The sequence below is a fragment of the Micropterus dolomieu genome, linkage group LG18 (assembly GCF_021292245.1).
Source record: "Micropterus dolomieu isolate WLL.071019.BEF.003 ecotype Adirondacks linkage group LG18, ASM2129224v1, whole genome shotgun sequence".
NCBI classification, from domain to species: Eukaryota; Metazoa; Chordata; class Actinopteri; order Centrarchiformes; family Centrarchidae; genus Micropterus; species Micropterus dolomieu.
The window spans coordinates 17,305,050-17,321,256 of record NC_060167.1 but is presented as its reverse complement, the minus strand read 5'-3'; the positions used below and the strand labels follow the sequence as shown (position 1 = coordinate 17,321,256).

Sequence of the window (16,207 nt, the reverse complement as noted above, 5' to 3'; positions counted from 1 at the left end):
TGTCACATTATGACTAAGTGATGAAAATAAATCTACAAAATGTAGGGAAAAGTAAGTTTTTTCTACATCACAAGTTGATAATATCGAACAATGTGAGAGTAAACTAAACTAAAATTTTCTGCATGACCTTTGCAATGTGAAAAATCACAGATATTTTGGAAAATCATCTTCATTCCAGATACCAAACAATATATTTCCAAAAAGATGAATTGTCACTGAGGAGGCAGACTCTGAATGTAGCAGGCAGGGACATAGAGACCTAGTCCAGGACTCAGAAGATGAACAAACTTACACCAGATCTGCCCATCCAAGACTCAGGCAAAGAAAGTCTGCAAGAAGCAGTTGTCTGCCTCATACAAAGTGCTGAGGAAAAGCCCTGGGGGAATACTCACTTCTCATGAGGTGGAGTTAATCATGAACACGATTAAGTACAACATTTTAATTGACTATACAAACTGTTCCAAAAACCACAAATCCTCTCCCTCTTTATGTAAACATGCACTTTCCTGATATAGAGTAGTGAAGCCTTATAATACATAAGTGTGATATTTTCCCCAACGACAGTCTGAAAAAATGTTAGTGATTTTCTTACTGTTTGATTTCCTTGTTGTGTTTTTTCATACATGTTGTGATATTATCCCAGCAGTCTATATTAAAAGCTAAAAAACCCCACATGATCTGTCAACTTTCTCAGACCTTGTGAACGCTTTGTCCAGTTCACAACATATTGTCAAAGCATCAGACTGTAATTTTGAATTATTTTTTTGTTATTTTATTATTTGTTTTAAAATGTATTTTTTATAAGCTCTACTGGTTCTGCATGCTGTTTCTTTTTAGCTAGTTGGGCGGACAAACTGTTAGTACTGTACTACTAACCCTTTCTACAGTAGTTACCAGTATTGTAATTCGAGATGTTCAATTCCAAAAATGTTTTTTCCATCATATTAATCACATCACTTTAGTAATTAGGTAGCGGATATCTTTTGGTTTAACCATGCCACTTTCCTGTTTTCAAAACTTCCTGCTTTTTCATTGAAAATCTTTCCTATTATATCATATTAACCTTTAACAGAACAGGCTTGTCTTTCATCCCTGTCGCATTAATTGCAAATTGATATAATGGTAGCCTACATAAGGCATTCAGAGATTTCTTACACTTTCCTCTTTATCTACCCATCCTGGTCCCATTGCCATGGGAGAAAACACGTACAAAAGACTTGTGCTTCAAATTTAGAAGAAAATACATAAGGTACACACTGAACATGTACCAGATAATAAAATAAAGAAAATTTGTATTTTGATCTAAAAACATAGACTGAATTAATCAAAAACTGACAAGGCACAAAAAGTCAGTGTTTATAGATGTCAGAATAAAATGGATAATGTGTTACTACATAGAATAACCTTAGACATTTGATCATTGATAAGAAATGTTCTTGTTTCCTGTAGATATTATATATAAAGGTATTTAAGTTGTGATGAGTGTATTTACTCTTCTCTATAAGCTCAAATGTCTTTTAATTCTATTGTTGATATTTGTAGAATGTGTAGATTTTCGTGCTTTTTGGAAGACTTCCTCTGACGTCACGCCACAACCGGTGTCGTATTTCGCTTCAGCCAATGGTGAGCGAGCAGAGGGCATTCCCTCAGCCAATCGGATCCAGTGATGTATTTAAAGGTTTTGAACAGAGGGACGTTTGAAATCAAACAACCTGTGTTCAGGGGAAGGGTTAACCAGACACATTTGAGGTTGTATTCGTACGACTTGCTTCGATCCTTATTTACATTTCGATAACGTCTAACCGGCTTTTAAAAGGAGTTGTAACGTTACTGTTACAGCAGGAATCCGGCCGTAACGTTAAAGAGTATATTTATGTACGTTAGCTAGCTCTCGTTAGCTGGCCGACGTAGCATTAGCTGCTAGCGAGCTTGGGTAACGTTAACGTTACCTATCTGAGAGCTTGAATTCTGGATAAGCTGTCGGTCAGTGGTTGCTCTCGGTCTGTGCAATAACATATTCAGGTATGTTACAGTATCTAATAAGCTACTTAGCTATAGTGATGGTTGGTTTGCTTTGGTTAACAAAAAGCTAACGTCAGCTCTGAACTAACTTAAGTTAACGTTCACGTATATCGCTATAAACGTTACGCACGGTAACATTAACCTTAGCCACGCGACTGAGACTGCGAATGTTTAATCTAATTTTTAAGGCTGGCAGCGTAAGGTTTTTTTGATTATCGTCACGTTTATTTATTGATTTCTGCTACAAAAGTACAAGGGGCATCAGTAACATAATAAATTATACCTCGTTTGGTTGTGCAACCGATCAGTAACTTGCATCTTTGTGTTAGTAACTAAGACCTTTACCGTTAGTTCTAACCCTGTATTAACATAACAGTTCTTAATTTGTTTGAGACAAAATTAAAGAAACCATCCCTACTTTCCCCTTTCTCAAGATATGGACTCTGCTGCCAGGCTCAAGCTGACAAAGGACATGAAACTTCAAAGGCCTGAAGTGAAGGTAAAGCACTATACACCCTTACCATAGAATTGATAAATGTGACATCACTGCTTTCTCACAGACTGTTGGTTCACTATTTTGGCCTTTGTTGTTGAATATTGATGTAGATGTGTTTAGCTTTCAAATGGAGTTCATTTATGGTGTACAGTCTCTGCACAGTTGGAATATACACACACACACACACACACACACACACACACACACACACACACACACACACACACACACACACACACACACACAATATTAGATTAAGCTAGTATATACACAGTACATGTGTAGTATGTATGCACAGTCCGAATCTCAAACATACTGCCCAGAATGTTAAAGAGGGCATATTACGCATTGTGGCTTTTTCCATTTCCTCTTTTGTTATTGGCCTGAAAACAGCTTGATTGTAGTCCCGCCTGTACTTCACTAACCTATCTGCGTCACTATGTAATATAATGTGTCATAAAGCTCGCCTAGCAGCTAGTGTGGTACGCACTCAAAAACACTGGTGGGGAAGCACACTGAGCTGCAGCACAGTGAGCCTCCCCTCACCCCCACCCTCCCTACCAAACGTTAGATACCCTACAGGCAGTCAATGGATATAAAGTTGTTACTGTGATGTAGAGACAGTGCACAGTTAAAATGTTATGTATGAAAGCTAAATTTGTTACTTAACTTACCACTCTGAAACTTCTTGCTCCAGTCTAGGTTGCGAAGCGACTTTGTTTTGTGTCTCTCTACCTTGCTAGTCAGAAGCCCCCCCCTACTATACTTCTGATTGGCTAGTAGTCCTTACCTAGGTACTGTGCATGTGCAACTCCCTACAAAGGTCGAGTAGAAGTGAGATGCCTCACTCGGTAGCTAAAACGGAGGGTTCAACACACAGGGTGAAAACAGGTGCTGCAGCAATGTGCAGTATGACAAAAATAAGGTTCTTTGAAAATGAAACCATGTAAACCTGTTCAGGGACAACCCCTAAATAAAATGATGAACTTGAAAATGAGCCTTATATAACTTCTTCACTAGAACAGTGTTGAGGCTAAGAAAGTAAAGAAAAATAATATAACAGAATTAAGCCCAATGAGAAAAGATGGAGCCTTCATGTTTCTCTCAGATCAAAGAACAGGTTTAAAGTGTTTGCTGATTTCCTTTTGATTGCAGTCAAATGGTGACGGGCCGAAGCGGATTCCTGTGTCACAACAGTCACAGACATCTGTAGTTACACCAACTCCGCATCAGCGTGTCCTGGGTGTGTCAAATGGACCTCAGCGCATTCAGCGGCCTGTGAGCCATCAGAAACCAGTATCTCATGTTTCTGTTGCTGTGAAGTCCACACGCCTCGTGGACCAGAATGTGAACCCTGCTACTCAGAAAGGAAATCCTGCACCTCAGCCCAAACATGGTTCCCAACAAAACCAGCCAAAGACATATGTGCCCAAGGTGAACCCGGAGCCGGCCAACCCACCGTCAGAACCTGCAAAGCTGGAGAAGCCACAGAGTAAGCATATTACAAAATTGGACAAACTATTCAGTCGTGTGTTTGTAGATGCTAAAATGTATCGTTTTTCCCCTTTTTGTTAGACAAACCTGCCAAGAATGATTCCGCAAACTCCACTGCATCAAAGTACGCCTGATAAGTGTGATTCATTATACCCCCCCCCCCCACAATCTTTAAAATTACACATTTGTTGCCATTGAATCTATGCACATTTCTGCTCACACAGCAAGCGATGGAGCCTGGAAAATTTTGACATTGGCCGCCCGTTAGGAAAGGGTAAATTTGGCAATGTCTACCTGGCGAGAGAGCGACAAAGTAAGTTCATCTTGGCCCTGAAGGTCCTATTCAAGAAGCAGCTGGAGAAGGCCGGTGTGGAGCACCAGCTGAGGAGAGAAGTGGAGATCCAGTCTCACCTCAGGTAATGCGTTGTCCAAATTATGCAAGATAATGCCAAATAGACACTTAAGTTGCTGACGTCCCTATACTTATTTCTGAATTGGCAGCACGAAACAACCAATTTTTTGGGCCCATAGTTTGAATGGGACAGTAAAAGAATTTCAAACAACCAAGTGGGTTTGCTGGGGGCACAAAGTTTCTGAAATGGAAATCAGTTTGCATAACCGCAACTACAGCTACATACTAGAGGATAACTTGGCAATATTAAACAGAAGCTGGGACAATAACAACCCCCTCAAGTAACCTTTTAAAAAGAGCCAAACTGAAATGAACTATTTTGGAGAATTAATTAAGGAAAATGTGTATCTTTGATGTGTTTGCCGTACAGTAGTAGACTCAAGTCTCTGAACAGTGATTGCAAGGAAGTACGGAGTTCCCCAGTTTAACGCAGCAACGGAGACTCCATAGTGACAGGCCTAGCAAAATGTTGCCTATGTCAGATTAGACATGGTTACACCTTATTTTTATTTTTTTTTTTTTTTGTGTACTGCCACCGGGAAATAATTGACCAGCATGCTTGGTAAAAACCAAATTGTTTTCTCTCTGTTAAAATCTGATTTGCTTTATTTGAAAGTTTTGCCACAGTGACGTATTAAAGTCCTTAGCATGACCTCATACTGCGCAAACCGTGGACCATCTATAAAGCAGCTGCTTTTGTGAATGTTCATTTAGTTCAGTCTTTGCTCTTGAAATATCTGTTGGGTATTTCAACAACATTTCTCAGAATACTTCTCTACATCGGCGTCCTGCAGGCACCCCAATATCCTGCGCCTCTACGGGTACTTCCATGACTCGTCTCGTGTGTATCTCATCCTTGAGTTTGCACCTCGGGGTGAACTGTACAGTGAGCTGCAGCGCTGTGGAAGTTTTCCTGAGGACAGAAGTGCCACAGTAAGTCTGCAAAATATGCTTTTGTGAAATGTATACTTTGCTATCAAACCTTCAGTTGACATGACAAACTTAAACATGTATAATTTTATTCAGTGAATAATAAATTCCATGTAAGGTGTATACTAATTCCACAAACATGTTGATGTTCAGGATCCTTCCTTGATTTTACTGAACATTTGATGAGAGGATGCTGAATCAAAATTGAATGCATGTTTTATTGACCGTGGTTTGTGTACTGTACTAGTACATCATGGAGCTGGCAGATGCCCTCAATTATTGTCACTCCAAGAAGGTGATCCACAGGGACATCAAACCAGAGAACCTGTTACTGGGCGCCAACGGGGAGCTGAAGATCGCAGATTTTGGCTGGTCTGTTCACACACCCTCCTCCAGGTATGTTCATGTTGTTGTTTTTTTAAACTGTAAATGAAGTAGTGAATTTGTAGAGCCATTTAGTGATATTGCAATATTTGGAGAGGAATATGTTTTGGTTTCTGTGCTCAGGTCAGGAATTCTGGGGTTTTTTTAAAAAAAAAAAAAGAAACGCCACTTGGAAACTACTATCCCTTTCCTTGTTCAGGAGATCCACACTATGTGGAACGCTGGACTACTTGCCTCCAGAGATGATTGAGGGGAAAACTCATGATGAAAAGGTGGACCTGTGGAGTCTGGGTGTCCTTTGCTACGAATTTCTGGTTGGAAAGCCCCCCTTTGAAACGAAAAGTCACGAGGAGACATACCGCAAGATATCAAGGGTAAGTCAGCCCAACAACTGGCATATATTGCAGCGCTGTGTGCTCGTTTTTAAAAAAAAAAAAAAAAAAAAAAGTTACTGTAAAAAAAGAAGTATCCTAATTAAGTGTACCTTACTGCAATGCTATCCAAAAAAATAAACGAGGAGGTCTAGATAATAAAATTCATATTTATGCCTTTTAGTCCGTGAACAAAAGTCAGCTCCGGCTGCAGCACCTGCGCTTGCTGCAGGACCGTTTCAGAACTGCCTTACATGTTTGGCTCATAATTGCCGTTTAATCTTTGTGCCGGTCTTGTGGTCATCATGCAGGTGGAGTATACTTACCCTGCACAGGCCAATATCAGTGCTGGAGCCAAAGACTTGGTTGCCTGCCTGCTGAAGCATAACCCCATGCACAGACTACCCATTCAGGGAGTCCTGTCTCATCCTTGGGTGGTTGAGTCTTCCAGCAAGAAGCCCACAACTCTGAACAACGTACCCAACCAATGAGCCTTTTGTTCCCCCTCCACCCATCATCCAAGGGCTGTATGTGTGGAGCAGTGCAGAACACCGGCTGTACATAGGTGTGAAACATTAACACCAGTGTTCAGCTGTTTATCAGAATCTTCTTGCACTGCTACATTGACTACAAAACCACCTCATGTGGATGGTTTGTTTGTTTTTTTTGTTTGTTTTTTTTTGTCTGCAGGCATCTTGAACCACTTTCTTTTATTCTTTCGAGTTTCCTTGTCTTACCAGTTGCATTCTATTTCCTGTAAATATTTCACTGTTGTGTAATTATGACAATTTTATTGTGCTTTTCTAAACTTCCATTACTTGAAATAATAAATGATCCTTCATGGAGTATATTACTTATATCATTCGAACTGAGCAGCATATGTCTGTCACTGAACAGTATATTGTGTGACTTCTGTGCATTTGGAGCTCTGTTAAATCTCTCTACTAGGTAAACAAGACTGAACTAATGTACAAAGAGTTCAACTTGCAAATACGGTTTTCTCAAGCTCCTCCAGTGGCACGCGGCCAGCAGAGGGCGCCAGCATGCCACTAGTGTTGCGTGTACAAGTCTTTAGTAGGTATTAATTCCACTGATGATAAATCTGCTCACAGTGAATTTGAAAGTGAATTTATGCTAGAATGTTGAAATGTGAACAAGTTAGTATTTTATCAGGATAGTATTGTAGCTGAAAGGCTTTTTTTTTTTTATTTTTTTTTTTTTGGCAATTTAAAAATTAAAAACCTTATTCAGAAGGTTACAGAACAAGTGTTACTGGAAATTGTAACGTTTTATTTGATAATACAGAGGTCTTTTATAAGTGGGAAAGGATGGGTTATCTGATTCTTTTGGCTGGGTAAAAATTGGAAACTTCCTAAAGTGTGGCGTGTGGGCTACTGTAAAGCAATGTTTTCCAGATAATTTTGTAACCCTAATCTGAAACGTGTCTCTCTGGCCGTCATATAGCTTATATATTCAGATAATAGAAGTTTATATTTAGAGAAATGAGACTTCATGTCTAAGGCGCATTTCGATATAAGTCTGAAATAAATATTACCCTGTAGGCTATTTATGCTGGTGCCTTGGAGGCCAGTAAAAGGTAAAACGTTATTAAATAAAATAATAAACACCTAACTATTAAATGTGAAATAATGTGAAAACGATTAGACATGGTGCAAAAACCTGCTTGGCCTACTGCTGTGAGTTTTCTGTTTATAAGCAGTCCTGTCCGCTGGGTGGCTCCCCAGGCCCGACAATGGTGAGTTAAGCTGGCTGGAGATAATAGGAAATGCGTCTTATTGCTTCAGAGCAATTTTAGACTTCCTTCGTTTAGTTAATAATTGTCTGTAAAGATATTTCCTTTTTGTTCAAGTTGATTCTGTTGTCTATAAATTGTCGGCTTCCTCTGAATAGCTGATAAATACTGACCAGTGAAGCGTGCCCACAGGAAAATGGCAGTATTACTTAAGATAGGCTTTATTTTTCATATTGAACATGGGCTATAATCTAATTATCGAAAATGTTGATCTACGTGCAATGAGATGGCTGTAGCATCTCTGCTTGCTTCTCAGCTGTTAGTCCGGTGATCACATTAAAACATATTTCAGCATGTTTTTCTCCCTGTAGTTTGCTTGCAAGTGAACTGGCTCTTTTTAGCTGCTAAATAGTTGAGGTGGACTCGTATGCACCAGGTAGCTTGATGTAACAGCTGGAGATCAGCCCAGTCAGAGAATAAACGGTTGTTTGATGATGTTGATGTTGTCTGCGCAGGAAATCAATATAGTGGATTAACGGGTCGACCATAAAGCCTGACGCATGCCTGCAGCAGAAAATCTGCTCTTCTTTTGAGCATGCAGGAATGCAGGGCCCGGTGGGGAAACATGCTTGCTTTGATTTCTGTATAGACAAAACGAGAAAATATGAAAAACAAATAAGGGAGAATTTGTTAAAGGATTTTGAGCAGCCAGTAGGCTATGCCTGCCCCCTCCCCCTCACATTCATCGAGACACACATTTTATGATTATCTTTTTCTAAGCCACTAGGCCATTTTCAGCCTCTACACAGTTTCAATTAACCTCAATTTCGGTTAAGAAAATATATGAATGCGACTATTTTCTCAATTTTCTGTCTTTTATTATAGAGGGAAAAAAAATACACGTTCTGACCGGTTTTCGTTTTACATAAAACCACACACTTTTACAATATAATTTCACTTATGTCTTTATTCTTTAATATTAATTTCACGATATATGATAACGACTTTGAGATATACATTCCATCTTTTTGAAACCACAATAACACACTACACATACGGTTTTATAACATTTCCACAGGACCCATTGGATTGCACAGAATGAAAAATGTCTGTATGCACATTTTCCTCTTTGATGATCCTTTTTTTTTTTTTATTCTTTTTCGTTTGGATTCTCAGACACCGAATTTTCGAGACGGGAGTCTTTCAAATTAATTTCAGAACAGGTCATGTATTTTCAAGTGTAATGAAAAGCATTATGGTAAATTGAGTGTGCAGGATTTCAATTTTGGGGTCCCCATCTAGCTGATATGTGGACCAAGGATGCGGGGTTTGGACGTTTTACCAGGTCAGGTGAATTTCGTTTTTGCCGATTTCAAAACTCAGTCAAATAAATTTAAAATATTGGGGAAAAATATCAAAGCATTAAACACTTTAACGCAGAAGAATCGAAATTTGCAGGAATTGAATTTCCACTTCCCAGTGTCATAATGTGTCTGAAATATCATACATTCAATGCATAGTTTGTATAGCTGCTGTGTAGGCCTACTTTGATATTTTGCATTTCCAGTATTTTAAACTGCTCCGGGGAAGATCCAGTTTCCTCATTTGTAACGAACCTTTGCTGTTCTTACACATATTTCTATATTCATTCATTTGGTTTGCTGGTTATTGCCGTTGTGTTATTTTTCCGTCTTGTGTATCCACAGGCGTTTTCTGGAGTTAACATCACATTCACTCCCCATTATCATATTGCAAATTACCTATAGAAGAAAGTAGCGTTTGTTATTTTTTTTTACTTTTAAATAAACTTATCCTAATCATCATTAAACCACATTATGCCGTCGTATATCCGTCCATCACAAACTCGAGCGTAACATGAAGTGAAGTCTCGTGGGGAAGCACCACAAGAGCGACGAAAAGACAAACTGCCCTTTTAGCGATTTTGTTTAAGGTCAATATTGTAAACGTTCACTCCACTGGAAAATATGTATATGTACGTTTGTTCTCATATTTATACAACATGTACTGTCCATATAGTGTGTTGTGGATGCACTGGATTCCCTCACTGTCACCGGCTCTATTTCTGTGTGTGTGTGTGTGTGTGTGTGTGTGCGCGCGCGCATTTTTTTCTGAATCGATGCAAGACTGTATGAGTGCGTAAATGTCTGCGTGTGTTCCGTGCGCGCTTTTTACGCATGAATTAAGCAGAGGGGGGCTGCGCTCGCCGGGAAGTCGTGTGTTTTGTTTTTTCACTAAATGGGGATTTGCAGTTAACATCTAGTTCCAGCAATGGCTTGCATCTAATCTTCTATGTTATATTTGAAAGCCTCTATGAGCCCCTCTATTGAGTGGATAAAACCGGATACGCTGCATATACCCCCTATTACAAAGATAGCGACATCAAAGAAAACCTGGTGCCATAGCAGCTTTCTCCATAAAAGCTTGAGGTGGAAGAGACTGGGAAGCAGAAAGCACAGGCCTGCACCTGTCAGGCTGCCGGTGAGACCCATGAGGAGGGCGAAATGTGGCACATAGATCGCCATGAGCAAGGTGAACACAACGAGGATACATCGGAGAGACAGTCCCCAGGACTTTAGGCGTCCATCGCCTCCATAGCAATCTGGAAAGAACGCGCGTCCCCCGTCCTGGAAAAATGATTTCTCCAACACCTCGACGGCGGCGAAAAACGGCAGCGGATATGACAGCAAAGCTTTGGCCACTAGGAAGATGTTGACGACAGCTCGGATGGTTGGAGGCAGGTTGTCTGTGATGACCTCCTTGGTATCGTCAGCCCAGGTCAAGTAGGCCACTAGGGCGAACAGGCCCTTGAGGATGCAGGCAGCGATGTGAGTCCAGTTCATCATGCAGTGGAACTCGCTCGGTTTGCTCATGTTCCCCTCCAGAGACGGCAGGAAGATCTGCGAGGTGTAGCTGAACACGATAATCCCAATGGAGATGGGGAATTTCTTGACATCGATGTAAAACTTGACCTTGTCCCAGGCCCAGTCCCTCGCTCTGGAGAGGCAGTAAGCTATCACCAGGATGTTGATGACAAAGTGGGCCATTGTGCACAGCAAGCTGAACTTGGAGACGGCTTTCAGGTTCTTGAGGAAGGCGCAAGGGAGCAGGGCGACGGTGGCGATGATGGCCCACGACTTCTGGGAAATTGGCATATTGGGGAAGCTGTTGTACATGAGATTACCACTGACCACCACGTACAGGATGCAAGTCATCACTAGCTCTATGATTTGGGCTACATTCACGATATGGCCACCTAAAGACGGGAATCTGGGCGCGCAGCAGGCGTTGGCAATGTCCACATAGGAGTCCCTCACACGGACGAGCTGCCCGTCTTCGTCCTCCTCGTACAGGCAGGCAATGAGGATTTTCCCCGTGTAACAGCAAACCACGGCGGCGAAAATAATGAGAAACAGTCCAAGGTATCCTCCGTGCAGGATGGCGTAGGGCAAACCAAGAACGAACATCCCCTATAAACAAATAAGGAGGGGGGAAAGCATGGTGAATGTGTTAAATAGTTTGGTCTTTAAGTTAAGTATTCATCATTCTTTTTCTGAACATATTACTTTTAATTTCAATCAACCAAATCACATTTGAACGTGGGCTTTGGTAGGCCTGACTCTTCAGTGGATGTTACTCCCTGTTTTTTTTCCCCTTCATGTTGTGGGTTTTCCTCTTTGCTTTGAGCGCATCCGCCCGCCTCTGACGTCACCACGAGCTTGAGGAGACACACTCTGACGTCACGGTGACTGCCGTGACCACAGGCGTGATAAGGCATGAAAAGGATTGCGTCTAGGGATCTTTAGCCTGCATGGCCTGCACACGCAGACTCCACTCTCCAGTAAATCCTCGCACTTTAAATGACGCTCCGTCCCTTCCACATCCTTTAACCACCGCCTTTTGAACGAAATTGCTGCGTGCGCACTCAACTCTTTGTGCGTAATTGGGTATTTTAATATATAATAAAAAATATATATTTTCTGCAACTGCAATTGCCAAGACAATATGGGAGAATTTGTGGCTTATTACTTTATAATAATATAAGGAACAGGCCTGTGTGTCTACACATCTTTCCGCACATAACCTTTATGTTATAGCTGCTATTAATCCCGGTGCATTTTTAAATAGCCCCAAAATAATTCCCAAAAAGGATTTTTTAAACCCATTAGGATTTTGCTTCATACTGTCAAGGTCTGTACAATGACGGTGTGTGTTTCTTTATAGATTAATTGATTCATTGCCATGCTTAATATTTGGTGAGCCGTTATCAGGGACGTGCATCGGTGACACTGGACAATCACTGTACAGACAAAGAATGTGTTGAGAGGAGGAGTAGGAGGAAGAAGCAGAGGAGGGGGGCCACTGGGCATGGTAACGCCTGAGCTGCTCTGAAATCTCTGCATTGCTTCAGTGAAAAGTATATTAGAATAAAAATGTGTTGTTATGTTTTTAAGCCAAAAGTAATTAGAGTGTTTTGCAGCGTTTTTTAAAAACTGCATTTTGACGAAGTTGCTTCAAATGGACAGAACCTGGTGATTTTTTAAAAGAATATTTTAAGCAACCTTTTTATGCGGTTGCAGGTGTGCGTTTAGCTCGAATTTCACAGCTGCTCCGGAGACAACTCAGCCAATTAGAACCGAGCACCGGAGCTGCCAGTTCATAATCCGTGAAGTGCGTCTTTACCTGGATTGCATTCGTGACGTTCCAGCCCGCCTCCCAAGCGGTGATTTTTGGTCTCACTTCAGTCAACTCGTTCGTCGGACCTCCGTCTTTTGAGGCTGAGCGCGGTGGACCGGTGCCGTCCCTCTGGTAGTGGCTGTCCCCCTCCAGCCCGTCTGCGCTGCCCTCTCCTCCCACTTCATCCGATGTCAAAATGTCCATCTGCATGCCTTGCCGGTGGTCGTAGTCCAGGTCATCGCAGGCGGCGAAGCCCACAGCCTCCTCGTTGGTGGCGGCCTGGAACCCCATCTTGGCGAACATCCCACTCACCTTCGCCTGGGATTTGTTGGAGACAGCGGTGGCTGCATTTGACAGTTTATTAGAAAGCTTGCTTCTGATTAACGTCGCCATTTTTTGTTCCTCTCCCAAATCTCAGCTGTCTGCAGCTTAAATTAGTGTTTTTCTCCTCCACTCAGTAAAAATGTTAGGCTACTTTGGATGGCAGCTCTTGATTCTCTGCATTAGATAAAGCCACGGGGGAAAGTTGCTTCAAGACACGGACGGTTTTCAGTTGCTATCTCCACTTCGTGTTCAGTGTACGCCTGCTGCTCTTGATTATCCTCAGGTTCATGTCACCTTCAGACGTCGCTGCTCCGTTTCTGCATCTTGGCACTGCGCTCTGATGCTCGACGAGTAGCGCACCTAGTCAGTCTCTGAGGCAGTTTGGCGGTGTGCGCAAAAGCTTTACGCACGACAAAAGGCGAGCCACAGGTTTCTGTAGGGCCTATAATATCGCTTTCTTTTGGGTTATAAGGTGGCAGGCAGCGTTTCCAGGAGATGGTTGTCTGTTTTCAGGTGCCTTTACTGATGCCAATGCGGTACCGTGGAGCCCGGGGGGGAGGCAGGGAGGAGACACGTGTCCTCATCAGCCTGCCAATGCAAAGCACGTCTCCAACCCTCCCAGTGCCCCACCAGGAGAAAACGGGAGAGATTTGCTGCATTTCTAGGGGAGGCGCTTGTAGTACCCCCACCATCCCTTCCCCAACCCATAATCTATAATACCTCATACAAACATCCAATCACATTCCAGGGGCCTCAGATCGTGCATACCTTTACGCGTATAAAAGGAGGCTAGTATTTGAAGAAAACCCAAACTCTTTGGACTAAATTATATATCATTCAAAATTAGGATTTGTTACTAATAAAAAAAAATCGAATTTCTTTTTAACGAGAAGAGGACGTGGAGCATCAAAATAGTAACCCAAGTTGTTTCTGGGATTACGTGGATCGAGTTCATAAACCGTGTTGCGTTTGTTGACGAGGAAAACATATTTTTGTGCATTCTGTCTTTGCTAAATGATGGTAAGATATAGAACTCGAGACCGTACATATTTTAATATGTCCTTTTGAGAACTTATTCTTTATTCATAAAGTGAAGCGTGAAGTTTGATCTACTTTTATTCCACCGGCTCTATTTTCAGTGAAACCTTTATTCAGGACGCTCATTTATTCATTCACTCATTCAGTGACTTTGATCGTATCTGTGAAGATGAGGCATGTCGGTGCTTCCCTTGAGAAAAATATACATGCTATTCAAAATCTAGGCAAATGAGTTTAAAAGGAAATGTTTATAGACAATATATGTTAACTCACGAGAATTTCCATCTTGATTTGTTCTGGAGTGCGAAATGCGTTTGTTTTTATTCTTTGGAAGTCGAGCGTACTTCCGCTTTTTTCCCATAGCCTATCAAACGAATCACATCCTAAATATACAGTAGGTAGAATTTCTTTCTTCATAGAAAAATAAACAACTTTTAAAATCGAGCCTGGTTTAAGAATAATCTCGTCAATCCAAGTAAAAGTGCGTTTTCTAATTTCGCTGTCACATTTTATTTGTCTTATTGACACATTTTAAAAAGACATAATAAGCTTTAATTACATGTGATTTTGTTTTCCATTAATGTAGCCTGAGCGATTTAGTAACCGAGGCCCAAAGTGCTGTAAACAGTTTGTTGACATTGCCTTGTCACTTGTACTTTGTGTCCACCATGTTCAGTGTTTCCGCGTTTCCTCAGGCTGCAGTATCACTATGATTCAAAGACGCGGCCTTGCACTAACACACACTGTATACAGTAACACGGCCTGTTGCTGTATACATCCAGGCTATTTGCTTTGCACTTGAAAGAGAGAGAAAATAATACGACCTATTAAAAGCTCTGGACCTGTTTTCTTGAATAGGCTGTAACTTGATCAGAGCAGAGATGCAGCGGAGTAAACTGACACTTTGTTTTTTGCTCAGGGTAGCCAATCGCTTAAATCAGTGTGAGAGGCCTAATGTGAATCGGTGTCCGATTTAAATAAGGAGAAAACACCACAGATAAGCCCGTATGTAATGTAAAATATAATTTTAAAGAAAGAGAGAAAAGGGCGATAAAAGACTGATTCGCTTTATTCGTTTTTCCACAGAATGTAATGACCTAAAGGTAAATTCAAGAGGACACCAAGCTGCATCACGATGCAAATCACTGACAGGCTCAGATGGGCAGTTCAGGCCTGCGTCAAATCTCAAGCCTGATTTTAAACATCAGAGTCCTAAAATACAGGGCAAATAAATCGCTCACTCTGACGCGCTCCTGCTGCGTGTGTCCTGTGTTATTTTTTTTCTTCAGTTGTGGGAACGACAATGGCTGCTTTCCCCAGCCCTGAATGAAAGAGTTAATGACAGAGGCTGTTATCAGCGGGCTGCAGCCCTCCTCTGATCTGCGCTCTTCGCTGTCTGATGGAGTGTGCTGCAAGATGAAAAGAGCAGCCCTGACACCAGCAGACAGCAGGTTACAGCGGCTGCAGACATTCTCACGACCTACTGTACAAATAATAACACAATATTTAATTTGTCATGATTGTGTAGATATCTAGACTGAGTTTACAAAAAGATTTAGGCTTGTTATGACTGCATGATGAAACCAACACGTGCACGCGCACATTGGCTTGTGCACGAGGACAACATCATCTCTTAAAGTCGATGTTTGAGGCCTCAGTTTCACCGTGTAAAATGCAAGTTTCGGCCTATACTACTGTGGCTGGTGACAAAGTGCCTCATTCTGATTTAGCAGGTTTGGTGGTTTCAGACAACACAAATGACAATAATAAGCGATACTTTGATTCCTCGCAGGTCTTGTTGTAAAATAGGCTAATTGTGCACGTCTCACAGTCACTTCATGTATGCGTCCGTGCTCTGATCTGTGAGAGCTGCACGGGTATCCATCTGCAAATAGGAGGAAAGTGATTTCCTCAGTTTATCACCCATTCTGAGAGTCATCAGAAGGTCAGGGTGCCACGTCCCAGGAGGCTCCTAGTGTCTGTCGATACAGATATGACCAATCAAAGCTCGTTATCTCTGGTGTCCGAGTTTGCGCCGCTTTTGTGTTTGTCCCGCATGTTCGATTATGCACTGGTGAGGCTTTTAAAAAAAATTCTTTCTTGGTGAAACAAAGTCATATCCAAAATGGCATTGTGATCTCACTGTGTCCTCAAATTCATTCCCTCCAGTGTACCCACCCCCACGCGCATTTTTCCTCCTCCTCCTCCTTTTCCTCTCCCCCTCCTCAGAATATCACCCCCCGGCTCTCCTTTTTCACATTACACACATGGGTGAGCTGGCACAAGGT

The 16,207-nt window shown here is 41.7% G+C and overlaps 3 protein-coding genes across 3 annotated transcripts in view; 1 reads left to right on the top strand and 2 right to left on the bottom strand.

The window, feature by feature from the left end:
• Positions 1 to 16,207, bottom strand: part of megf6b (multiple EGF-like-domains 6b) — a 103,415-nt gene that overhangs the window by 69,083 nt on the left and 18,125 nt on the right. The gene's annotated exons all lie outside the window — the stretch shown is intronic.
• Positions 1,700 to 6,966, top strand: aurka (aurora kinase A). The gene is made up of 9 exons (XM_046075558.1): positions 1,700 to 2,022; positions 2,457 to 2,521; positions 3,674 to 4,010; positions 4,094 to 4,136; positions 4,237 to 4,428; positions 5,219 to 5,357; positions 5,602 to 5,750; positions 5,938 to 6,112; positions 6,421 to 6,966. Exons 2-9 carry the CDS (start codon positions 2,459 to 2,461, stop codon positions 6,598 to 6,600), a joined length of 1,278 nt encoding a protein of 425 aa, XP_045931514.1. The 5' UTR covers positions 1,700 to 2,022; positions 2,457 to 2,458; the 3' UTR covers positions 6,601 to 6,966.
• Positions 8,836 to 12,950, bottom strand: slc32a1 (solute carrier family 32 member 1). Its single transcript, XM_046075563.1, has 2 exons — positions 12,564 to 12,950; positions 8,836 to 11,350 (listed from the first exon to the last, which is right to left on the bottom strand). Exons 1-2 carry the CDS (start codon positions 12,948 to 12,950, stop codon positions 10,163 to 10,165), a joined length of 1,575 nt encoding a protein of 524 aa, XP_045931519.1. The 3' UTR covers positions 8,836 to 10,162.